Source organism: Pagrus pagrus, assembly GCF_965226575.1.
Source record: "Pagrus pagrus genome assembly, chromosome: 15".
Taxonomy (NCBI): Eukaryota; Metazoa; Chordata; class Actinopteri; order Spariformes; family Sparidae; genus Pagrus; species Pagrus pagrus.
Window position 1 is genome coordinate 19,897,041 of NC_140199.1, and position 26,689 is coordinate 19,923,729.

Consider the following 26,689-nt stretch of genomic DNA (forward strand, 5'->3'; position numbering starts at 1 on the left):
AGAGTGCGAGGCCTGATCAATATCTCCATGAAGGTCAGCCATAATCCGCGCTTTACATACCTGCATTCACCCGATTAAACATGGCAGTATTTAATCTGGTGTGAGGGATTTTTCGGACATGAATAATGTGTTTTGAACGGTACATAAGTCAAGCCTGTGGGAATATGAAGCATGTGCGTTCTGATTTGTTCTCGTGCATGCAGCTCATATGTTGAATGAGACAGAGGAGCGTGTGACAGGTCGGCCCGAGGAGCTGACCTATGAGACGGGGCAGCTGTTGCAGGGCTCTGCTGCTCTGCATCCTTTCATCTGCAGGGCTCAGGCAAAGCTTTAGGCTGAACTGTCGTCTCACAGGTCTGTGTTTCTGTACGCTGCACTGTTTAGACTGTAATCCTGACGCGTAATCAGTCTTTTAAAATAAACCGTCTTGTTGAAAATGCAGTGGAAATCTAACGGTATTCGGCTGATACTCGTGTAAAATCTGGCACTCTGTATCATTGGATTCGCTTGTGCCTTATCCACATCTTTTCAGCAGAAATAAACACGTGCACTCGGGTAAATAAACAGCAGATACTTCAAGAGCGACCGACCTTCTGCCAGAAGTTGATGTAGAAAACTTCTCTGGAGAAGTTGAAGTAGATGTTGGTGTCGTAGGCGTCGTCGCCGGCGTTGGAGATGGTCAGGTTCAAAGAGACGTTCTTCACTCCTCCGAGCGCCAAATGGGGTTTGCTGTGTTGCCTGATGGACAGAGGAAGTAAACAATGCATTTCAGAGAATAAATAAAGTTTGGGATGTCACAGGAGAAGCAGTCAGAGAAGATTTATAGCTTAGGTGTCTGAGTTTGTTTTGTTTTGAACATTTTTTTTACTTTAAATTGCCAGTAAACAAAGAGGAGTGGCTTTGTTTTTGGAGTGAAACAAAGAATATATGTGAAGGGTACGGTTTGCCGAGACAGACACATCCTGTCAGTAAATGTACAGAGGGCAAAGACACACAATAAAAAGAGAGGGAACTCCCTAAGTATGGAAAAACATATGGATATCCTCCAAGCATGCGTCATGGTTCCACTCTCCACACCCACATGGCCTATGACGTCAGCTCGCTTCCTCAGCGCTGAAGCAAAGGCCAAGACAGAGAGTGAATGTAAACTGTGAAGTCGAAGGTTTTTTACCCGGAGAGCAGCATTTTCCCATGAAGCCTCAGGTCTGCAGCGCAGTCGTCTGACAGGCAGTTCTTCTCAAACCAAGTCTGATGAGGAAACAGCAAAGTACACAGATCATATGACCTCATGCTGGCCGTGCACTGAACACACCGACTACACATTCAGACTAGGGGGCAGTGTTGTGTTGTCGTTGGAGCCGAAGGCCACAATCTTTACTCCATCTGATCTGTCTTTCAATCAGTCAGAACATGGTCTTCGGTTTAAATCATGAAAGGAAACTTAAGTGGAGCAGGGAAGTTGGATGTAACGTTGATGAGCTTCAGATAAATGGATTCTGTAGGTGCTAAGAGACGCAAATCCCTCCGTGTTTCCAGAAGTGCAGACAGTGGGGAAACACATGTGGGGCAGGTTAGAGGTGGTTGCAAAGAAAATAAATGAATCAGTCTTTTTGGATTCCACTCAAGAAAAGCTAACACCGACAATAATAAGCCGGTAACCAACACCGAATCATTATAACCTCAATTTGAGCTATTTCCTTCATTCCTTCTGTGGTCCGAGGGGCGACTTTGTTCTTTATTATCAATTGAGGAGATGACCTTCATCAGAATCTGAATTAGCTGACAAGAGCTGACTGATTTCTTGTCCTCATCTGCTGCAGCACACCTGATCTGAAGCTTTTCTACTTCAAAGGATGATATGGTGTTTGAATAACTTATGAACATATGTGTCTTGTGACACTATATTTATAATATTGACTTGAAGCAATTTGCTGATTGTTTCCAGTCAGACCCTTGTTCCTTTATGTGAAACTTGTTATGTTGCTGTCTTGACCAGGACTTCGCTGTAAAAGAGATTCTGAATCTCAGTGCTAATATTTCTGCTAAAATAGTTTTAAACACTGTAACAATCAGTTATATGTCATGACCCTACCACAGAAAAACAAATATCCAATGCAATCATTTCATAAGAAAAAATATCTTTTGCAATATACACTGAGAATGTTTAAAAGAGGTTTGTATTCGTCCGTCTTAGAAGAGTTTCCTTACATCTTTAATGCAACATTAGACAATGATTCTTCACATAATAACTGTATCAGAGTTGTACAAAATGTGCAGATAATGAAGCATATAACTGGTCAGGGTTCATTTTGAATCATCACACATTTTAACACACTTGTTTGTTACAATATTTTGATCTTTTTTGTAATTCACTTTAACTGCACAACATCAGACACTGAGAAACCTTGATACGTTAAAGTCCCCCTGTTATGCTCACTTTCAGGTTCATACTATAAAAACACATTATTGTTCTCATGATGTCCGGTTGCTGCTGCACCTCGATTAGCCCTCTGTCTGAACACTGAACACATTTTAGTGCCTGTCTCTTTAAGGAAGCCCAGTCTGCTCTGATTGGTCAGCTCTTACAGGCCTGAGCAGGCACCCATGTTTTTGCCTCAGCCCCTCTCTTGTTTTTGCCACCACAGCCGCGCTAAGGGTGGCGACTGTATAGTTGTGACATCTTGACAGCTTGTTTTAAGACAGTTTCTGCTTTTGTCCGTGGATTTTGATACTTTCATAGTATCTATATGGCACTTAGACCTGCTTCACAATAAAAAAATATGGATATCTAACTTTTTTACAAAAAAAATAAAATACTGAACTTAGGGATTTCTCTTACATATAAAATTAAATAGCAAAAGATTTCATAATCATATGTTTCTCAGAGTGATTTACCTCATTCCTCACTGCAATCTTGTTTCCTTTCCTCCATCGTAGCACCGGAGTGAGCGCCGGCAGATCTCGCTCCTGGTGTCCCGTCAGCACATGCTTCCCCAGGCTGTAAACCACCTCGAACGTGATGGCTGTGAACACTTCCTTCACATCTTTCTGCAGAGAGCACAAAAACAAAAACAGGGCTGTTGCAGAGGATTTGTCCCACCATAGACATCAGACTGATTCTGACCGCGGAAAAGATAACTGTCATGTAACAGCCTGGGTAATTACGGTAATTAAACATCTTTCTGTAATCGACGCCTGGCGCAAAGACTGATTGCACAGCAGATTATCGGGGAGATCATACAGTCTGGCTGTGATGTTATCACTGCAATTACTGTGCCAAAGATCCACAGATGTTAAAATACTGAAGAACCACAAAACCAATCCGATCTGAACTGGTTTAAATGGACGGGGGACATGAACGTTCCCATCAATTATTTTTATTTATCAGTGTGTCATTTTCAGAAAGCAATAAAAGCAGGGCCACCACTAAGTTCTCAGCAAACAAACATGGATCTTTTTTTTTTAAGCTGCTGGCTCTGCGTCTGAGAGATTTCTTTGCGTTTCTGGCGGCTCCATGTAAGACCACAAAAGAAGTATTTGATTTGGCATCAGGTTTGGAAACAATGCAGACAGAATGAAAACAGAGCGCTAAATGTGATCAAATCCCATATCTTCATTAGCTGACAGCGCCGAAAGACATACATGGGAAAAGAAGATAGCGCTGTGTCTTTTTCATCTCGTCTGTCCATCACAGTTTAACTCAGGTCTTTGAAGGCGGCTCGGTGGGTCTGGCTCGGCCCTTAGTGACCACAATCCACAGCAAAACACACACAAACTTTATAGGCAACCTGTGTCCTTTAGCTCAACTGATGTCTACCAACATGCAGCCAAACCCACAATCTAAACACAAAGGGCTTCCCTGTGTTATCCGGTGGTCACTCGGGCCACTCGTTCTTTTGCACTTTCTGTCTTTTGTCCATTATCGTAGCTTTTTCCAGTGTCCACCCACCCGTCCTCTTTCCTCAGGGAAGCAGGCGGGCGCAGAGCCAGTCTGCGCTTTGAACACATTAGACATCAGCAGCGGAGAACCCACCCAACTCATCAACAGTTAGAGAGTTATAGCAGGAAAGAGCGAACGTTAGCGCAGGACATGAATAGACAAAAAACAGCAGGGGCTCATTTGGGAAATGGTGCTGCACACAGATAAAGGCACGGCCTTGATAATAGCATCTGATTTTAGCGGTTTTATGTCTTTGTTTGGTTAAAGGTGCAGTATGAATTTGACGGGTGGCCCAATTCTTACATATTGCACCTTTAAAAAAGTAAAGCCCAACATGAACTCTTCACGTCGCTTATTTTATCCGAAAAACAGTCCAAAACACAAATATTTTCAATTCATTATCTTAGAAAACTGACAACAGCAGCAAATATTCACATTTGAAAGGTGGAACCAGTGAATATTTTGATCTTTTGCTAAAGTCTCCTGCCATGCTTGCAGCTTAGTGGGGCTAAACTATTAAAATAAGAATATAACAGACAGATTAATTAATGTTCACAATGACAATGCTAACATGGTAATGACAAACAATTATTCAAGATTCAATGTATTTGTCATTATACAACCAGGACTGTACCACAAAATGACAGTTGTAGTCCATTTATAATGCTCAAATAAAGTTTGGTATGTTTAGCATTTTAGTTTGGCAAATGAACTGACCGGTATCTAACTTTAAATGATTAACAATTATTAAAACAGTAGCAGAAAAGAGTCTTTCAATCAACCGATCAACTGATCCTTAAAGTTCTAATTGAGACGGACACCATTAAGTTGTCATTACCGCAGCAGACCTGGTCAATAACAAGGCTCAGAGGCAAGAGGTTGACCTCACATCCATCACTCGACTGCAGTTCATGCCTCATTGGACTTATAGAGACGGTGTTGTTCTAGTAGCATGTCGGCTCAGCTGGGAGGTAACATGACACAATGTTGTAGTCAGTGCTGGACAAGTGGTGGTAAACCATGTGAAGGACTGGCAAAGCCTTCAGCCTCAATAGCCATTAAAGGCAGAATGCTTGAACTAGCCCCTGTCCGCTGGCCTCCGGGTGAACTGACCCCCTGGGAGTCCACTGCCCGGGCCTCCAGCCCCGAACTCCCACCGCTTATCTCACATTTTCACAAGCCACAGGAGAGCACAACAGAGACGTAATGACTCCGAATGAAATGTGGTGCTTTTGCGCAATCTCATGCCTAAAGAGTGCACAAGTAAACAGGCATAATCATTCCATTACACTGTGTGCTGTGGAGGGATTTCCACATCTTTTTTAACAGAGCACCTATTATTGTGCACATACAGGATCACTTTTCTTCAAACACAGACTGCTAACTAACTGGAGAGCTCCCAAGACTCACAGGAAGCTCATATTAGAAGTGCCGGAGGGCCGTTCGGCAACACTTGGTCTCAGCTTTTATTATCCCTTGATCAATGTTGCCATTTGCCCCGCCCGAGTCCACGCCCCTGGCCCAGTCACCTACTCCCTCCTGATCCTGCTTTTAATTCCTGTATTTGTGGAACAGAGGAGTTCCCGGGGGACACCGGCTGGTGTTAACTGCCTGGTATCTGTAATTTTATGGTGAGCGACCCAACAACTGTTCCTTACATGCGGGTGAAGTTCACAACAGAAAGCTTGTGACGGCTCATTCTCTGCTCAAAGACGTCCACTGTGTTAATCCTCATTCATGTATAGAGGCTGCAGGGTGGGTCCCTGATCTCATAGTAGATAGAGCAGTTCTGGGATTTATGTTTAAAGTCTATATGTGTTTTGGACAATTTTAAAGCAACAGTATATGACATTTAAAGAAGAAATAAAACCGTTTCCCTCCTATGAATGAAAAGTTGAACTCATGAGCAGTAAAACACACCCTTGCTCATTTTAATACAGTCAGGGGTTTTGCCGCTACAGCCTCACTTAGTCTGGTACGACCAGTCGCTTATGTTGGCCAGTGTTAACCAGCTTCAGATGACATTACTGAGTCAGTATGTGCTGACTTTATGACTCTTCTACTTGTCCTCAGTTTCACTATGTTTTCGCATGTTTCTACATCACAAAACAACCATTAAAAATCAAGACGTAAACACTACATTTCATTTTTGTCAGGTTTGGCCACTGAAGTTTTAAAGGCAACTGACCTGATCGTGAAAAAAGGAAGGAAAATGAAGTGTGCCATTGTCCTGTAACTACCAATTGTGGCCAAGTCTTGCTTTAAAGCCAGTATGTGTAGACGCTTTACTTATCCATGTGTACTTATGCATACTTATGTCATCTGTAGGCAATTATAATCTTTTAAATTATTCTGGTGGCATAAATCTTTTCCCAGACCTCTAAATGACCACCAACATACAATGTTCAGAGATTCAAATAGGCCTGATGTTAGTGGCTGTTTCTGCTGCACGGAGAAACAATCGACCAATCACAGCATTTTAGGCGGGATTAAAAATGTTGATATCATCCTCTCATATAGCTCGCTAGTTACCTGGCTATATCCATGAAGAAGTAGTGATAGAAAAATGGCGACAAATGTGAATGAAATGGACGCAGCTTAGGAGTTTCTTGTTAGACCATTTACAGAAAAAACACAACAAATATGAATATTGAGAACTTTTAACTACCCCTACTCTTCATATTGACTGAAAATGACAAGAAAATCTGATGGACCATTTCATTCTGGTTAAAATCTGTGCAATTAACTCAATTTCTTCAGTCCCTTTTATCAGATTAGGAGCTTGTATTGAGTCTGTTTTGATACTGCCACTGCGGGTTGCCAACATAATGTCTTTAAACAAGTACTTTTTATACAGTATCCTTAGAGAGGGGAATAGTGCCAATAAAAAAAAGGTACATTTCCTCCATGGTCACTTTAAAAATGGTCTCAACCCTCTCATCAACCCCTGGACTACATGACTTATTATTGGTTCCAGTCATACTGCAGTGATGCCAGCAAACTCAACGGGAAGCAACAGTCTTCCAGCAGTTCCCACCGTACTTTGGAAACTGTAAATCCTCAACGGTAGGACGGACAATCTGCATGTTCGGATCATTTATGGCACGCTTGATACAAACTCTTTCTCCCTGTATGCATATTCATAGCGTTCACTCACAGGATGGAGGACAGCTTGTGACTCTGCATGTTTGGAAAGAAAACAACTGGGATAGCAAACCTTCACCTAAAGCAGCCGTTCTCTGTGGAACAAGGTTCCTGCCAATTTACTATCCTGCTGTTTATGTTCACACTCTGGACCCATTTATTTGGTACGGCAGAGCATGACTCCCAACTTACCATCCGTTCCTTCCCCTTCACACTTTACGCTTGCATGTTTTCAGGAACATAAACGCAGCTACTGAGTGTATTAATCGGACTTGGTTGAACATATTTCATAGATTTAGCTCTGAACTCTACTTGAGCTCGTGTTGGAAGCTCTGATTCTCACATGTTAATCTGATCAACAAGATGGCAACGCACCAAGCTGCCCCTTCATGCACACAGAGCAGCTCCACCACGGTGGGTGCGGGGAGGATGACGTCAGGCTGCGAAAGGCTCTGATCCTCAGTTTTAAACGCCTCATGCTTGGCTGGAACACACAAGCGCTGCTCTCTCAACCAAACCATTCCCTCAAAAGCATATAGCTTAAGCCCGGTCATGGGAAGTCTTTATTAACTCGTGAGAGAAACGCGCACACAGCACTCCTTTTTAGGACAATGGATGTTTGGATGACTTGCAGGTTGAGGCCATTTCATTCAAGGGCTGAACGCCAGGGAATGGAAAAAAGCTTTATAGCTGAGTGATGAATGGATTCAGCCTGTCAGAGGTTGGGGTTATGTGTGTATACTGAGACACCAGGAGACAAGTTGAAATTGAAATTATTTACAATAATGTCCGCAGCATACGGCAGACATGCACTCAAGCAGCTTATCTCTGCTTGTCCTTGAAAAAAGTGAAGAAATGAGACAATCGCTGAAGTTTTTAGTGTGTTACTCTCTGCCCGATCGACTACAGGTCAATCCAAAGCAGCTGCTCGGCTCAGAATAGGTTAGCAGATGTGGAGAAGCCTAGAATGACAAACCGTGTAGGAGGAGGACAGAGAGTCGTCCAATTGTTTCAGCGAGAAAAGTTATTGGAGGAATCAAATATGAACAGCTTCATTCTGTCCGTGAAAATGATCCTCAGGCTGTAAATCTTTCTGGTCCCGTGCGTCATGGCAGAAAGGTGAGAAGTCTGTCACCAGAGCTTCTTAAAAAGACACAACTGCCACGGCGCACACTCCTATTAACAAGAATTATTTTTGGTTGAATCCCCTCTTGCTTGTGATTTATCTGCTGTGAACCACTTTTAAAATCCTGCTAAACTTCCCAGAGGAGCAGCCCCTCACTTTGGACGGGATATTTTGGTTAAAAATGTGAAAAACTTCCTTCAAGGACACTGTCAAGGACCTCTCAGTGAGAATGAGCGCAGCTGCCTCTGAACCTGGTGGAGTTTTTTTACTGTTATGTTCTTTATGTGCTTTTCCTCTTGTTGTTTTGTTATTTTAACCGTGCCCTTATTGCTCAGTTCCTGCGCCCACCATTGTGCCCTCGTTGACTTGTCTGGCGTAAGTTTTTAAGAAAATAAATCTTTCTTTTGTAATGTTTTTGTTGATTTAGAGGTCTTTTTGTCATGTTTCTGGTGTTAGTTTAGCATTAATTGATTTTTCCGGACACTTGGAGGCACTGACATATTATCATGTTATGAACTTGATGATGCTTGATGCTAATATGTCAGTGAATAGTTGCTTATTTACACATCTAGCAGACACAGAGCAACATCTGCATTCATTTGGAGTTGAGTTTCCATCCCCTGGTGATTATAAGTCTACTATATAATCCCCTGTTAGCTTTATTTTGATCTCCTGACAGAAAATAAACAGCTTTTTAGCAGAAAGTTCCACTATGCTCACTAGCAGCTGGCGCTGCTTTTACAAACAGGTGCTTGGAAACGACTCCCATGACAGCAGCAGCGAGAGTGAACTAAGACAGTAATGTTGCAGGCTGTGAAATCAAGACAACGAGCTGAAAGGAGCTAAATCACACCAAAACTGCAAAGAATTATGATAGTTATCCGTGGGCTTATTCATGCAAGAGACAATGTTCATGATAAATATAATAATCTGACCCATTGTAAATATAACTTATTTTTTTGTGAACATAAAAAACACATATCATCCCCTTTATGTTCATACAATGAACAGTATGTTGTTTGCAAACATTAGCATACATTAGCTCTCAGCTCTCCAGATGGAAACATCTGGCTCTTGAGCTAAATGCTCCACTATGTTCACCAGCTTGTCGCTACCTGTCTGCTGTTTGGTGCCGAGTAGGACACTGTATGAGCGAACCATTGACTGAATAACTCTCTCACTATGAAACTCAGTGAAGCCCATTAAGCGTGACCTCTTTGACATTGTTTCACATTGTCATTTGATATATTGTGTAAAAAAAATACAGATTTTAGCCAATTTAAGCCAGGCGTCTTGTCTGAAACAATTAAATGAGTCAGTGAGAGTAACAGTGTCCTTAACGGCCCGTCTGGTTTAAGTAAAGTTACAAATCAACAAAAAATGCACTTTTTAATACCTTCAGCCCGTCCAAAACCAAACTATTCTGAGTAATGTGAAAATGCCAGACTAGCAGTCATACCTAATGTATGCAGCTCCATTCAACATGAGCCATGTTTACTCCAACTAACGGAAAATATTTCAGCCTGTCTGATGTTGGTGTACGAGGCAGTGAGCGATTCTCAGATGTCTGTCCAGGGTCAGGCACCAACCTGATAAATCACACACTGCAGCTCCACTGCAGCCTGTTGAGCATCAATACACAAACACTGTGACCACAAACACACATCCAGCGTTTCATATGAGTGCACAGCAGGGTTCAGAGTCCATCGCACATTGTGTCGAGGACAGAAGGCAAATATGTTGTTATTACTGAGAGCTACTCCAGAGATGATTCTTCTCATTAGGCTAATTTAGTTAGAAATGAAAACAAATGAGTGGATTTACACAGTTGTACAATCATGGGATTAGGAGTAAATAGTTCTTACAATGAACTTTGGCACAAAGAAATTTAAAAAACCCATTGTGGCACCTCGACAAGACGGAAAAAATGAGGACAGGAATGTATTTTGACATCACAATTGTAGGTACAATAAATGTGTCAGGTGACCCTGGAGCCATGGAGTTTGAATCTAGAGTATTTTCTCCTTCACTTCTTACTCTCAGCTCAATCCCTCCATTCCCCTTTCTTTCCATTCCTTCATTTTTAATAATTAGTGTCTCATGTTTCCACTTCAGTCATGATTCATGTCCAGTTTGATGATACATTTGCAGGATCATCCATCGTTGCTATCCCTGATTAGAATAGTCCAAGAATTTTAGGGCTCCAGCGTACCATTCGTTTCATTATCCATTAATCTGGCAAATAAATATAAATATTTTCACGTTTAAACTATGAATCTTTTGGTGTAAAGTGAAAAATGATCATCACAATTTCCCAGAGCCAAAAGTGTCATCTTCAAATCGCTTCTTTTGTCCCATCAACAGTCGAAAACTCCCCAAACTCTTCATTTACTGTCTTAAATTACGAAGAAAAGCAGCAAATCGTTGCATGAAAGAAGTAAATATTCGACTTTTTTGCATGAAAAACAGAAAAGTTTGTTTTGATCAACTAATCGATAAATTGCTGAAGCTCTACCACCCAAAAAAATCACAGAATGTGAGCGAAAATCTACATTTTCAAAGTCAGAACACTGAATCCTGACTACAATTTCCGTGAAAACATAAATCTACCAAATCCTAACCTTAAGCGAGACCGAGCGCTGCTAGATACGGCTGTGTGTTGTAATGTTTCCCATGAGCGAAACACATATTTCCTCCTGGCTAAAGACAGAGGAGCACCATCACTTAACTGACAGGAAACGTGTACCATCTGTAGTGTCATGCATGAGTCCCCCTCACGAACAAACATAACATAAAAAACACACTGCTCACTGCACACGGGAACATGCATTTGCAGAAGTGCACACTACACGATATTCACACTCTGAAGCACACAAACAAAAACACACACCTCTTTGCCTTTTAGTAGAACAACTCTCCACATGTAGGATCCCCGGGGTGCAGATATACATCGCTTACGCCTTCGAGGATCCAAGTGTATTGAATTTATTGCTTTTTAAAACAACGTTCACGTAAACACAAATTACAGGAAACTTTTACGGCCTCGCATGCATCATGAAGAAGGCATTCAACATTTGACCCTCGGACAGTTAAAACCACAGCTGGGATTTATAAAGGAGGAGAGAAAAGGTGCCTCACTTCCCCCCGGTGGAATTGGCAGATGGAAGAGGTTCACTGCTCAAACATACCAAATTCATCAGCGTGTTATTTTTACTACATACTATCAACAGCAACTTGAGTAAGCGCCAATGCTAACTATAGCCACATTAGTGTAATGTCTGGATCTGAAATCCAGCCAGCCTCCCATAAATACCCAGATGTGTTCTTTCATATCTCAGTTCCTCTTCACTCAACTCCCACATTGTGATATTCTCAACACTGTTCTTTTATTTCTGTGCTATTTCCAGCGTCATTACAACATCACATTTAAGAGCTTTATACTCCTGAAAACACTCTGAAATGAACCGTAAAGTTGAGCCCTGGAAATTCAGCAGCAACAGGAGCTGAACCGAAGGAAAATTAGCCCTAAATGCTCTGTTTTATAGCCCCTTCATTCCCTAAATTCTTGACCCCGGGGCTCCAGTCATCGTCGTCATGTCTATCTACCTTTAACCCTTTCACTGATCTCTATTGTAATCTGAGTGACGAGTGTGGAGTCACCGCAAGGACACGTGCACGGCTCTCCTAGGAAGCAAAACAAACCCAGAGGTGAACAAAAGGGAAGAATCCAGATGAGGTCCTTTTAAGGAAGCAGCTTTGGGTTTTGAGAACTGGGAATTACAAAGAGACAAGGTGGCTTTAGTCACCACATAACTCTGTTTATATCTACAATGATGGAAATATTACTACTTCTATTATTAATGAGAAGAACCAGACTAAGAACACAAAAAAAAAGAATAATGCTTCAAGCCAAGCGAGATAAAAGCTGTGTTTAAATCACTCCCTTGTTCACAATTACTTTTATAATAAACACATAGTGGTTTGCTCTAAAGTGAGTTTTTGGACACTTAAAGGCGCAATGTGTGAGACGTTTCGTTTAAATCATTCAAATATGAACTGAAACTGTCAACAAAATTGAAAGAAATAACAAGTTACATAGAGGTATAACATAGAAATAATAATAATAAATAACATAGAGGTCTATGTAATGGACTGCAGAGATATCTACTGAAGTTAGCATGCTAATCAGCTAGCCCTGGTCCGTCCTGTCTCGCAGTACCACGCCAAGCTCCCAGTCAGAACTGGTGCCTGCAAGGCGAACTGGGCTAAGTTGCTAACAGAAGCTGCAGCTAACAACGATTAGCGGTTACTCTGCTGACACGCTGCCCCCTATTTGTTGTACAATAAAATAGCGGAGGGTCAATTCTGTGCACAGAAAATGTTTTATGCTGTTTTGCTCGTCTAACTAAAAGCAACACAATTCTATTTCTGAATTGTGTCGAACAACAAGCATCCGATGGCTTCCTGTATCTGAGAGATTAACTTCGCTCAACATCCTGACAAACTGTCTTTGAGCATAAACAGGAAGCCCTTTATCTGCACTCCTATGTAATTAATCGCTGAGGCACATTTTTCTACAGATTTGAAGTTCTTTTATTAAAAAAAAGGAGTCAAAGTTCACAGCAGCTGATTTTTGCATCACGTTGCACGAGTTTAAACAACACTACACTGTAATTACAAACAGTGAGATTTGCTGTTTCAATCTCATGAGGGAACAGCCCTCTGATGGGCGAGATAACGGAAGCACAAAATGTGCCATTTTTAAAGTGGAGTTTGGCGTGTTTTCGTGTGTGCGTCTGTTCCATCCTGGTGATAGAGGAGGTCTCCAGATGCTTCCTGCAGCTGATTCCGTCACCGTGTTCAAAATCTGGGGCACTTTTACTACACTGTTATTGTTGGCGCCGTTGTTTTCAGACAAAGCGCAGATAAAACTGCAGCACGCTAAACACAGATTTGTCAAATCCACCTGATGAGGGCAGGTACCAGTCTCTGCCGGATGTAAACAAATCTCTTGTGTATGTGCTGCTTCCTTTGTGGCGGATCCTGCTTGTTTATACAGGAAGACGAAGTTGATGTTGACGTCACCACATGAGGAATATACACTAATATTAACAAATGGGCCAAGCAGTGGGAAATGATAACGGGGTCATCGGCAGGTTGGTGGAGATGCCAAGTGATGAAGTAATCCCAGCCTTTTGTCTTCTCTGTGCGGTGAAGCAAAGGCCCCGTCACAGGCAGCACTTCTGACATTCAACACGTTCACACTGAACACCCGCACACATACATGTTTCCTCCGCACTGGATGTGGGAAACATGGCAAGAGAGACTCTTTCATTGTGGTCAGACTTGGCCACCCATTACGTTGCCTTGCGGTGGCATCGTGTGGCAGCGGCGCGGCCAAAAGGCTGGGGAAACATTTTGCCCGGCATGCAAAGCTGCCAAAATCAACAAATCGTCAAATCTGTCCAACCTTTGGTCGCTCTTGATATGTGTAACGACGATGGATTTACTATGGCAACAACACAGAGCAGGTCTAATGAGCAGCCGTAGCAGAAAATAATAGCTCACTTATATCTTCAGTGCACATGCATGAGAGGAACTACACGAGAAATTTGTTTAACTGTAACAAAAAGTCTGCCGGCTGTGCACTCCCAAAACAAGCCTGCAGAAGAACTGTTCACTCTGGCACGACCATGTAGGGAAATCCTGACCAAAATATTACCCCGAGCTAAATTTAACCTGAATAGCTCTTCTTTAGTATCCAGTAAATACTATTAACACTAATACTTGCAGACAAAGCATTCAGCTGAACTAATTTAGATGACACTGTGACATTTTCCACTCGATTTATTGTCGAGGTGCACTGCACGGGTAATTTTTTTATCATTATATTCTTTATAAATAGATGCTTGACTGGCTTCCACGTGTAATAGAGGGCAGCTGGATTTGATTAACTTCCTGCTATATACTTTCATTGTATCAGCTCTCTTGGCCTGAGGTAAATGAAACCGGGGGGACGGCATCAAGGGAATTGCACGTTTCTGTTGAACTGTAAAGAGGCAAACAAAGCCGGCAGTGTGGCAGCGGCCCGGCTCCGGGTCTCCACATGCCAGACAGTGTTGAGGCTCTGGGACTCTGTCTTGAAGGAGATTCTTGAGGATGCAGTGACAGGAACTCCTGCCTTGTGTTACTCTCTAAGGTTTCCTGTTTGTCTGTGGAGAGCAGACTGAGGTCAGACAGCAAGTGTAAATGATTTTTAACATTTGTTTTAACTTTAAATGCAGTTTTAATGCTGTAATGTAGGTTTTCTATCAAATCAAACTGCTCATCAGAGTCACAATCTCTATCGACTTGAGCTGAAACAAACAAATATTTTCAGTATCGATCAACGATAAACGATTTTGGTTGTCCCTAATGTCATCATCAGTCAATTGACGATACAGGCAGCAGGTTATATGTTATAGCAGCTGACACTAAAACAGTGAACCTAATAGATGAATGAGAACACGAACCTTCGATAACACCGACTAATTCTCTAATAGTTTCTATTTGTTGTTGTCTGCCTTTGTTTTCTAATAAAATATAGCATTTAAAAGATGAATCTGTCCACCAAATGAAGCCCAATGAGATATGAATGAGCTACAGCGTGATGCCAACAAACAGGCACACGAGCAGGATAATTCATTTCCTCCTGTCAATTGAATTTGCAGAGATGATGATACCAAGAACCTGATTCCTTCTGTAACTCCATACACCGTCATCATCCCCGTCAAATCTCCTGCATTGTGTTCCTCAAATCCAACACATAGTTTTTCCATTCAGTCACATGAGACTGCCGATGGCCTCAGTGCATTAAGCTCTGACAGATAGATGTTCATCCTGCAGCTGACCCAATAACAGCAGCAGTCATCAGAGTAAAGTTTGATGGACCTTTAAATACTCCGGTGGTGCCAAGCAAATGTTAGGGGGACATGAGATATAGGGCACATACTCAGCGGAATATAGGCCAGAGGAAAGAGTGAGGGGAAAGTGAGCAGGATACTTTACGAGCTAAATTAAACAGACAACTGTTACAGGCAGGGCTTTAACTGCCTATTTTAGCTCCTCCTCGGAGACTGCGACACATCTACAGAGCTACACAATACCACTCATGACCACAAATGGAATCGGTTCTTGGCACGGTTTCAAGGCTCACGTGCACAACGCTGTGATGGGAATGCTGGAGTAAAAAACACGGAGATGACGACTGATAAACCGCCAAAGACGTAAACATGCCATGAGACGTGATCACAGCAGAAGTGCAGAACGTCTAACATAGGGATACTTAACGCATGTTTACCAAGACGAGCAATAAATCAACAGCAAGTGAGCCGTAAAAGCCAGACTGCAACCAAATAGTGCTTGACACAATGAATAACGAATGCTTTATAGTTTATAGTGAGACATATACAGTATGTCTTACTTACAGTTTGACATATACTGTATGTCACAAGGCACTGCTCACATTACACCCGTTGCACTTTAAATCTGCAGACACTGATGTCCTCCACTCAGCATATAGCGTGCGAACAGTACATAACATGATCTGAATACTTTTCTCATTTCACTTGTATTGTTTTGTTTTTAGCCATGCTAGCGGTGTGGCTCTGTGGATGGCAACATCAATCTGTCATTGATTCACATGAACTTTTGACATTTTTGGTTCAGACTGGCAAGATATCTATTGGAACCTTTTATGTAGCGTCACGATCAGGTCAAAATTTGAATTTATCAAATACTTTGAGCTTTTTTAAATAAAATCCTGCATAACGACTGACATTCCTATCAGCCTCAGCTGTACTTTGGGTTTAGCGCTAACCAAGCTGCAACCTTGGGGGCTGAAAGAGGAAGTCAGCGTAAAAGCGCCAACTAACTGCAGTACCTCGAATGGCCACTTCACGCTGGCTCCAAAAGTGAGTTAATCCTCATAGAGCCTCATATTCGAATACCCAAGAAATAAACATTTCCAGCCTCGTACAGAAAAAACATTTTTGGTCTCTGTGACTGCCCTGCTGACTCTTCAACTTGTCATCCCTCATGCCCACCCTACATAAGGTAATTGATTATGTCTCATAAATATTTGTACTGCTCCAGTTTTCTATCCCTGACGCCTCAATAATTAATTTTAATTGCTGAGGCGTCCAGTCGAAGATGAATCACATTCAAAACTTTCAAGCTATTTCACAATAAGTGCGACCACAAAGGGATAACATGCCAGTTGGAAAGAAATCGCTTAATACAACACATCAAGCTGAAGAATTTCTCCTTAAAGCCGGCGGCTCTCTCGTTCAATGACTCACTGCCAGCTCACGCACAGCGATTGTGATCGTCTCATCCCTAATCATTCATCAGTCATCACTTCTAGGAACTGTTTTCCCTTCCTGCATGTGAGGTACAAGTGAAGTAAAAGCCTGCGTTGAGTTTATTCAGCTAAAAATAACCAAACAAAGACCATCTGGAGGGCTGGTATGCTGTTAGCCGATGCCAATGAAAACATGTTTAAAGTGATGAACATGGAAGCCTTGCATAATTTCAGCGGGAATTACTCTTGAAAAAAGTTCGAGAGATTGAACTCGAAGCTTCTGCACTCTTTGCTCTCTGGATAACTCTTGTTCTGCCCTTGTGTTTTCAACACTGCATGATTTACTGAGTGGCCGCTCCAGCTTTGTACTTGATTTCAGATGGTGAAAATTGAGCATGTCTGCTCCAGCCGTGTTGCTGCATGTACATTATGCGGAGCGAAATACAACTTTAACAGCGCCTTATTAAGTTTAGCCGTTAACTGAGGTCCTTTAAAAGTGTTTATGTAATTTATAAAGTCAACAAATGGGGTCGGCAGATGGTCAGCGCAGTTACAAACGTGAGAGTGGCTCAGAATAGCTCATGGCCTCCTTCCACCGGCCCCTCATGCATCGGGGCTTGAGCAATCAGCCCTGACGTGAGGCTTTTCCATCAGCAGCGCCAGCATGCAGCTCCAGTTGACACAACAGCAGCCCAGCGCCCTGCTGTGACGCGAGCCTCAGCCCTGTGTTTTCACTGTATGTTTTAGCTGAGAGAAGGGTGGGGCGGGGGTGCGCGACCCCTGGAGGATGCAGCCGGGCAACCAGCTGGTTTCCATTAGCATACCTCTTCTGGGGAATGGGAGGACTGGCGCATGTGGGCAGACACATGAGGAAGACAAATGATGCGATTGGTCAGGCAGACTAGTGGAGCCAGATCACCTCTGATTATGGTGATTCTTCAGCTCCTCTCTCAGGTTCGGGACAAACGTGATGACAAACATTCACGGCAGGCATTTATCATGCTAGGTCATAATCTTTGTCCCATTTGCTTTTCATGCATATCTATGGTCATTCAGCCTGTAAACAGCTTGGCAAAGTTGTAATTTGGGCACCACACCTCAACCGTCCTGTGTGGCTTTCCAGCTGAATCTCAGCTCTGCTTTCTGCTGAGCAGCAGGTGCAATTTGTGGCAACATATAAAGAAATAATAATAATCCACACAGCTGGAGTGGCAACCACCCCGCACTTCACACCTCAGTCAAGCCAATGCAAATTTGCATACAGGCTGAAGATTAAATGTCACCTGCATGAAATCACCCTGAAACACACTCGTCAGAGATAATGAAAGGTGCAATATGTGTGAAACTGGCCACCTGTTGAATTCATACTCCAACCTCTGCTTACTGATGCTAACTGTATTCTATTCTAACTGTAGCTGCCGTTAGCTTGTTAGCTCAGTTAGCCATGCAGTTGGCTGGACTACTTGGGTAGGCTTGGTGTTTACAGCCAGAAGAACAAGGTTTTCAGACCATAGGCTAGCTGGTTAGCATGCTAACTTCTGCTGTGCAACGCAGTGCATCGACGACTTCAACGTAATGTCAAAAATGTTATTTCTTCACATTCTGTTGATAATTTTTATAAATTTTGAATGCTTTAAACTAAATTTGTACATTTTGCACCTTTAAAGGAATAGTACAACAGTTTGGGAAATGCACTCATCACTGTTGAGTCAAATGAGAAGATGGATACCATTCTCGTATTTGTCTCTTTGAACAGCTGAAGGCAGGAGATCGTTAACTTACAGTAGCTTATCTTATAAGAATGGAAACAGGAGGAAACAACTGGTCTGGCTTGGCTTGATGATAAAAAATCCCAGGACCTTTAAAGGTCACTAGATAACACTCAATCTGTACAAAATACTTCATTCCAGCACATAACCCCCCGTAAAACTTCAACTTGCATTTTTTGAAGGATTAAAGAAACCAGTTTCTTAGTGAGCTCTACAGGTGCTGGTAGGCAGATTTCTTCTACCTTTGGACAGAGCCAGCTGCTAGCTGTTTCCCCCGTTACCAGTCTTTATGCTACGATTAGCTAATAGCCTCCTGGCTTCAGCTTAATCATAACCAGACAGACATGATTGTGGTATTGATCTTCTCATCTAACTCGCGGCATGAAAGCAAATCCCAAAATGTCCCAAAAAAGAACTAAGCCTTTCACATGAAAGTGCAATTTCATCCTGCAACATTAATGCTAAACCTAACAGACAGAGCTGCAAAAAGCGTCTCCTCCCTGAAGTAACATCGGGCATGATGGATGGCACTTAAAGTACAAGTGTGTTTATCTCACCGCTAGAGAGATGCCCCAGATATGTGGCAGCTACGAGCTACGACTGAGTGATAATACGCTCGCCCACCCACAAACACGAATATGTTTGGTTCAAGTGCTGAAACGTCAGTTTTACTTTGCGCGGAAACACTACAGTATTTTACATGACTTACACCCTCCTGTTAAAGTCCTGCGTGTTGAAACTTAGGCGGAGAAAAGTGAATATTACATTTGAAATGCTAGATTCTTCCATCCAGGTTTACTGAAGAGGCTGGAAAAACACATGCCAGACTTCCCCGATAACTGTGATGTGTGTGTTGTGATGAATAAAGGAGCTCATTGCTACAACTGCTCTGTGTGATATACACTCATTATAGTCTGAGTGGCTGAAGGAAGAGAGGCAGGCGTGGTAATGACAGGCCCCCTCAGCTGGCAGCTCAGCCTCCCACGGTGAAAGCGCCTGGAGAGCACAGTTAAGAATGCCAGTGAAATTTACAGGCCTGCAGTGGGCCTCCGTATTAGAGGAGGTGAAACATGGATGTTGCCCTCAGGACGAGGACCCTCACTGGGGCAGCACGGCTAAATCACAGAGGAACACAATAGAGGGACTATGCAGTGACAAAGGAGACTCTGTTTCCTGTTTCTGTCAGTTTCTGCAGACGCTCTCTCGAGCAGCGCGGTTTAACGAACCGTCAAGCGCCTGAGTGTTACCTTTTAACCTCACCCAGCAGGGCGACGCTGAGAGCTTCCCAGCAGACTCCTGTTGATCTGCAGCCTTCAGCTACAGAGGCCGCTGCTCCTATGTGATGGCACTTACTTCACGTTGACATTTGAATTTTCGCTTTAAATATTTTAGCTGAAAAAAGGAACAAACATTGATGCTCCAGCCAAAAAACACAAAAAATAGATAAGAACATCAGCAAATAACTCATATCACGCGTCAACACTGCCGGGTGAGAGTTCTCAGGGTCATGGGAAAGATCAGCTGAGGACACGGGCAGCACAAAACAACACAAACACAGCCAGCGCTAGAACCAAAAAACCTGTCCTTACCTTCACGTAGGCCGTGTAGCGCTGGCACTCCTCCCTGTTGATCTCCAGGCTGAGCTGCCGGCTCATCTGGCTGATCTGAGATCCGCTCTGAGTGAAGTAGACCCGCGCAGGCTGGCTCTTCTGACGCTTATCCACATCAGCTGTCAGGTTGTACAGCAACTCTGAGAGGAGACAGACATACAGTTACAGCTCATCTTCATCATGCCTGACTGAGGACATGAAGTCGTTCCTTAAACTAGAAAAAAATGTAATTTGCCATAAGCCCAGAAATGTCACCCTTATCTTATTTTGATCATTAGATCATAGGTAACGTAACTTAATTAACAAGCTGTCCTCAGAGGGAAATAATGTCCCCAGAACAGCGTTTGAAACTAGAAAGGTGACTACTTACACTGTAAATCTTAAAAAGTTGACTTTACTTTACAAAAGTAGACTATTAAATCTAAATCTTATGCGCTAAAAAGTCAAAATTATTAACCTACTTTACGTCCTTTCGAGTTATTTCAGTTTGTTTATTATTTATTCAGTCATCAAAAGTTATTTCCCAAAACCACAAAGTGCACCTTTAACGCTTCTTCCAATAAAATATATAATATTGAATAAAAAACCTCATAAAAACACATAACATGAGGTGACAGCGGTGGTTCTTCGAGTAAAGATAATCTTGAGAAACACTTCAAGTATGCAGGGTTTGGTTTTCTGGTAACAGGAAAAAAACAAAAACATTATCGCTCAACGCAGTAAAATGACCGTGAGTGAGAGGGGAGATGGGAAGATGGGAACATTTCTTGGTCAAATCATCTGATATTACTCTAACTGAACAAGAGCCCTTTGTTCGGTGTTGTGTAGTGAAAGCAGCGATAATCTCAGTATAATTAATGTAATGTGCCCCATACAGTAGGCTGGCTTTAAACAGTCACGAATTAAGTTCAAATTTTGCACAAACTTTCATCCACGTGTCGACGAACACGTGACGAAGGACTGTGCAGAATCAGTTTAATGTGAGCTAATGCCTGAATGACTCCTGACAAACCGAACTAACACATAAAAACAGCTTTTTTGTGCCAATATTTTTCATAGCTTAAGGTGAGCAGACAAGAATGAACAAAAAAAGGAAATTAATTTTGCAGCTGGAGGGGCAGAACTAGTATTACTGTGAAAGAAAACATCTCATTTCAACATTCCTGTTGGGTCCACCCCTGGCTTTAGCGAAGCTGAGACACGTAACAACGTCAGATCTATTTTCCAATGAGAAATCTTGAGCATGAAGTCAAACTTCACCGCCATTTCCGAGAAAACCATATACGGGCCTCTGGTCATTTAACATCCATTCATCTGAATGAATCAGCCTCAGTCTGTAGTAATTGCTTCAGTGGGTGTCAGACTGCTAAAACAGTGGGAAGGGTGGCAAACACACCCCATTTGGACCAAAGCCTAACTGTTTCCTCCATCCTACAGCGGGAACGCCATGAGCTCACTGCAGAGGAGGCAAAGGAAGGTTTCATTATGGGAGTCACCAAACACATGGTGCTGCACTTTCCATGGCGTTCGCCAGACGTCTAAACAGAGAAGCTTTATTCCTGCGAGCCAAGACGTAGTCATTATGTAACGACAGGGCTCCTGCTCCCCTGGGGGGGCCGCGAATGACCACACCCAAACACTGGAACAGGACTACACCTCGGCACTCGACAGGCACCGCACCCAAGAGCCTGTTAGCAGTGGCTGAAGGGTAAACCATCGACCAAGCGCACACTCAGATACGGGCCAAAGGCTAACCGCACTGTCCGTCGCCAAGCATGGGGAGAATAGCTCACCATGATCATGTTTACAATTTGTCATGTTCAAGGAGAATGAATTTCACTTCCTCACAACACAAAATGAGGGAAATATAATGCATCTGCAGGGGTTTGACAGGATTATGGATCTACACCAGCAACACATACTAACATTATTCATGGGGTTGAAGGAAGACACCTTGCCTGGGTGCTGGTCGCCAAGAAATAAAACACCACGACTTTGTCGTTTTTACATTTCTGGTTGAACAGATTAATCAAAAGGTGATACAAAGTGTAAAATACTAAGTTTTAGAGGTGTTTGTATGTTTTTTTTAATTACTTTGGATAGAGGCTAGCTGTTGACCTGTCACACCAGATGGTTTGTCACACAGAGTGATTTGTAAAGGCACTGATAGAAACTGTTTGGAAAAGGACCCTCACTTTCAAATATACATGGCACGTGATTGGATGATCCATCTGTCTATCACTGGCGTTCACTGGCCAACTTCAACCAATCAGATCAACAGTAGGAGAGCGCTGGCACCAGCTGAGCCAGTTGGTAAATCAAACTCTTACCAAAGCCAGTCGAGAGTAGAGCGAAAACATCTTCTCAATCGAGAAAAGCTTTTAGTGTCCAGTCCTTATGCTAAGCTAAGCTAATCACCTCCGGGCTCTAGCTCCATAATTACTGCAGCATACTGACACAAGTGGTATCGATTTTGTTACTCTGCAAGAAAGCTAACAAGCCACATTTCCCAATATGTCAAACCACAAATGATTAAACTTTTCTGTATTTTCAATCTGATCTCCATTTAGTTTGCCTACGCTTTGGTCTTATGGAAATGTTTTTGGTGTCAGTGTTTGAGAGCAAATAATATTAATCGCAGGTAGCTTAGTCGCTGCTTCTCACCTATCTGCCCGGGCAGCTGTCGTCCCCTGAAGCGCATGCAGACGGTGACATTGAAGCAGTTTAGGTTCTGGTGGCCCTCGTGGCACTGCGGCACAGAGATGTTGATGGAGACTGGCAGGAAGATGGAGACGTCCACTGTAATGACAGGCCTGGACCTACAACCACACAAACCGAGACAGGAACACAGTGTGGGAGAAAGCGGACATTAAAATGAGTCAGAGGTGGAAAAACATACTGCAGTGTGACAGTGAATGATATGGTCACTCACCTCAGCAGCACCACACTGTCTGCCATGAAGGCCCCGATTGTCACATCTGAAACACAAACACCAGCTTGATTGGTTTGGAAAATTTGATATTACAGCAGCATCTGCAGACAGCACCCTCTACACCTGCAGATCCAGAACAATGCACAGAGGTTTTAAACCGTCATGCTGGCTAAGTCTGAGTGTCAGCTGTGGAATGCAGTAAACAAGATGCCTCTATCACGAGTCTTTGCACTGCTGGTGCAAAAGAATGAGAGTCCAAAACCATGAACAAAATAAACATTTAATAATCTCATCCGTTCCTATGGGATGTTTTAATCTTAATTTCCCGATTGGATGTGCCGAGAAAAAGTTTTTCAAGCCTTCATCTCGTATGCTCTGACCGTACCTGCGTATCCGTTGCCATCCATGTCCACGTTGCCTGAGATCGACTGGCCAAACATCTGCAGGCCAGGGTTTACACTGCGCCCAGACAGTTTCTGTAACAGATCATACCAGGCTTCAAGCAACACATGTGAGCCAACATGGAAAAAATGTGTGATTTGTTTTTTGCTCTGTGTTTGTTTTTCATAGAAGAATGATCTTTGCTTTTAGATTTACAGAAAATAATACATTTGCAGTGTAAACAGCTATATCTCGTTTGTTTAATCTGTACACAAACAAGCGTAAAAAAGACAAGTTTCTTTTCTGCGGGTCGCTGTTAGTTTGTTCTTTTTTTTTTCAACCGTGCTGCGTTATTCACTTTTTCTTAGCTTAGCTTCCTCCATGTAGCTAGCCGGCTAACTGAGCTTCTGAGGCTGAACACGGCTGAGGCACGGACATGTGGTGTGGTGAGGCAGACGCTTTTAAACCTTGCACAGGGATGCATGTCAATGGTGAGAAAGTTGGCAGGTGCCTTCAAGGCGACAGCGGGAAACAGCGCTGACTACGGAGAATGAGGCAGACTTAAGTTGTCCATCACTACTGTCAAATCAACTTAACAGAGGAAGCTGTGCTTTATCCACTGAGAAACCAAAAAACTGACCTTTCTATTTGAATGATTACATTGTTTACAATGACATGTCGCTGCCACACAATGGAGCGCACTTGAGTGGCTGTGGCCCAAAATACACCAGCAGACAGATTTGTAATGTGCCTTTTGAGCTAAAATACATACTATAAAAACCTTTATGATCAAAGTGACTAGTAGCAACGTGTAGTCGCAGAAGAGCAAGGGATCATAGAGACACACTGCTGCTGGTAGTATTAATATAATATTCCTATGATATATCCATGATAACTCAGTCTTATCTGTCAAGCTTGAGAGGTGTACGTGTGTGTGTGCTGGATGGTGGTCTGGGTACAGGGGTTGCTACAATTGGGCCATCCCCCCTGTTAAAAATTAACAAAAGAAGCCCATGAGAAGCTCTTGTGCTTCATTCAGAGCTACGGTGGTCTGCATGTTCCCGAGGCTACATCACCACCTGCGACTTTACCGCACATTACTCAGCTGCTTCAGCTACAGCTACTGTGTCAATACAGGAGGTGAACACATGGTTTTCATCAAAACTTAGCATGCCAACGAGTCGAGAAACGAGTACACCTCCAAATGCGGTACAAGAGAACAGACAAATCGATAGATATTAGGATGTCTGACAGCAGACGACGTCCTTACCATGGAGTATTTGCTGATGATTCCTGTGGGATCCCCGTGGTAGATATAAACAGCTCCTGCGTACTCGTCCTCTTTAGGTGCTCCTATGGCCACATCTGAACAGACAGATAGAGGACAAAAGTGTTTCTGTGAAAAGTCTGAATGAGTACATAAACGACTGCATGTGTTTGTGAATGCGCACAACAGCTTTCATTAACCTGTTTACTTTCCGCTGGCCTGTGCCTGGGAAACAAGCTGTTACAGTAAGTCTTAATAGACAATTAAGTGTTGTTAGTGGCCGTAAAAACTTGTGCAACCTCTGAGAGAGTGGAAACAAGACTATAAAGTGCTGGCGAGAGCACTGAAACAACGTCTCCTTATCCCATTTCCACAGCAAGCCCATATATAAACTTTCTTTTTATAAACCAAAACACTTCCATGACATGTGGAGCAGCACACTGAAGCAGAAAGGGTAAAAGAGAATGGCCCCTTTTTTTCAGTGAACACCACACAATAATGAACTCATTATGTTAGGCTAGAATAAAACAGGTCATTTGTCACTGAAACCAAATGTGTGTTCTGATTTCTACAGTAGCTCTTTCAAATGAAATGGTAGCAGTTCAGTTGTAAATAATGGATTGTCAGTCAGCGAGCGAGTCAGGCTCTTTCGACACGCAGAAGAGTTATACTTCCCAGCTGCCATCTTTCTCCACACACACTCACACACACACACGAAATGTGCCAGGCTGCAAGCCCTGAGGCGTATCTCACACGGAGATGAAACCGGGCAGCAGATTCCAGTCTCGAGTGTGAGACGGACGCCAAGTGGAGCCCTCAAAGCCAAGCCACGCGAATGCCAGGAAAACAGACAGCGTAAATGTATGTCCCGTGCGCACATGAGGGTGAGAGAGGGCAATATTTTGTTAAGATCCTCCGCGCCGCAGGGTAATCAAAACAAAATGTCTGTGAAAATGACATCTCAAGCAGCCTACATTTGCTTGTGGGCTCGTGTGAGGAATATAAACTGTGTGAGTTTATTACTCGCCAGATGAGAGGGGAAATGGCTTTGTTGCATGAAAACAGGACAATGCCACGCAAATAGCAATGAGTTTTATTGTAAAGTAGCTGCTATTGTCTGGATTATAGATTCACAGACCACTGGAGGGCATTTAGAAGACATATATATATATAAAACACGACCCCCATCTGAGGTCTGACCTTTCACCAGTGGCTCCACGGACAGTTCACACGGCCGGAGAAAGTCTAGTTAAGTTTTTCAATTTTTCTCTCTGGTGCATTCAAGGACCATCTGGCATCTGCGACTGAGGCCAAAATGAGCATGATATTTGCTTTGGTTTGTATTGCACAAGCTGAATCATGAGGAGAATATTAAACTCTTGATTACTATTACGAAACAATAATTACACTCCAACAATAGAAACAGAGACATAAAATCTCATTTGGTTACTGTGATGGGTTTCGTAGCGAACAAATTAAAAACAGTGGCTGCCTGCAAGGTAGGAAGTCAATCTTGAAACTTGCAGCATGGTTGTAAAAATGGTCAGCACTACTGTAAAACACAAGTGATTTGTGTTTAATGGACTGGAGCATGTTAAACCCTCAGTGTGGTCCTTTAAGTCAGCGGTGCCCAACCTTTTTGGCTTTTGACCACTTGAAGTAAATCAGTTGCTGCTCGTGACCCCCGACACAGGTTGGTTTCAGATGTCTTTCAGTTGTAAGCGGTCCCCTAAACGTCTCAGGTTGTATTTTTGAATTATTGTTTCTGGCTCAATAATGTAAGACTAGACACAATTTCACAGATAAACAAAGAAGAAGAGGTAGAAAGAGAAAGGTGCATCAATAAAACTCTTCTTATTTACTATCCAATAAATCATTTCACAACCACTCAGATTTATGTTGTGACCCTCTGAAGGAATCCTGACCATTTGAAGTATTTTCCGTTTCTCTGTCTTCCCATTGGCAAAATACAGAATGTTGAAACACTAGCATGAGTGTGCTGTCTCTTTAAAAACATAAAAATATATGAAATACTTAAGTTACTCCAAATTACTTTGATATTTTGTTGATTTTGGAGGCCCCTGTGGACAAAAGTGGGAGTGTTTCCTCTGTCGAAACCACAAAATATAATATATAATAATATAATAATATAATATAACATAACATTTTTGGGAAAATG

General features: G+C 42.6%; 1 protein-coding gene across 1 annotated transcript in view; it reads right to left on the minus strand.

Annotated features, from left to right (window-relative positions):
• The window catches only part of itga9 (integrin, alpha 9), a 54,227-nt gene that overhangs the window by 15,756 nt on the left and 11,782 nt on the right, over positions 1-26,689 (minus strand). Inside the window, exons 11-18 of the mRNA XM_084374721.1 lie at positions 24,514-24,608; positions 23,248-23,338; positions 22,863-22,908; positions 22,595-22,749; positions 19,910-20,070; positions 2,896-3,048; positions 1,172-1,248; positions 591-738 (exon numbers count right to left, since the gene is read on the minus strand). Coding sequence (XP_084230847.1) covers positions 591-738; positions 1,172-1,248; positions 2,896-3,048; positions 19,910-20,070; positions 22,595-22,749; positions 22,863-22,908; positions 23,248-23,338; positions 24,514-24,608 — 926 coding nt within the window. The remainder of the gene's footprint in view (positions 1-590; positions 739-1,171; positions 1,249-2,895; positions 3,049-19,909; positions 20,071-22,594; positions 22,750-22,862; positions 22,909-23,247; positions 23,339-24,513; positions 24,609-26,689) is intronic.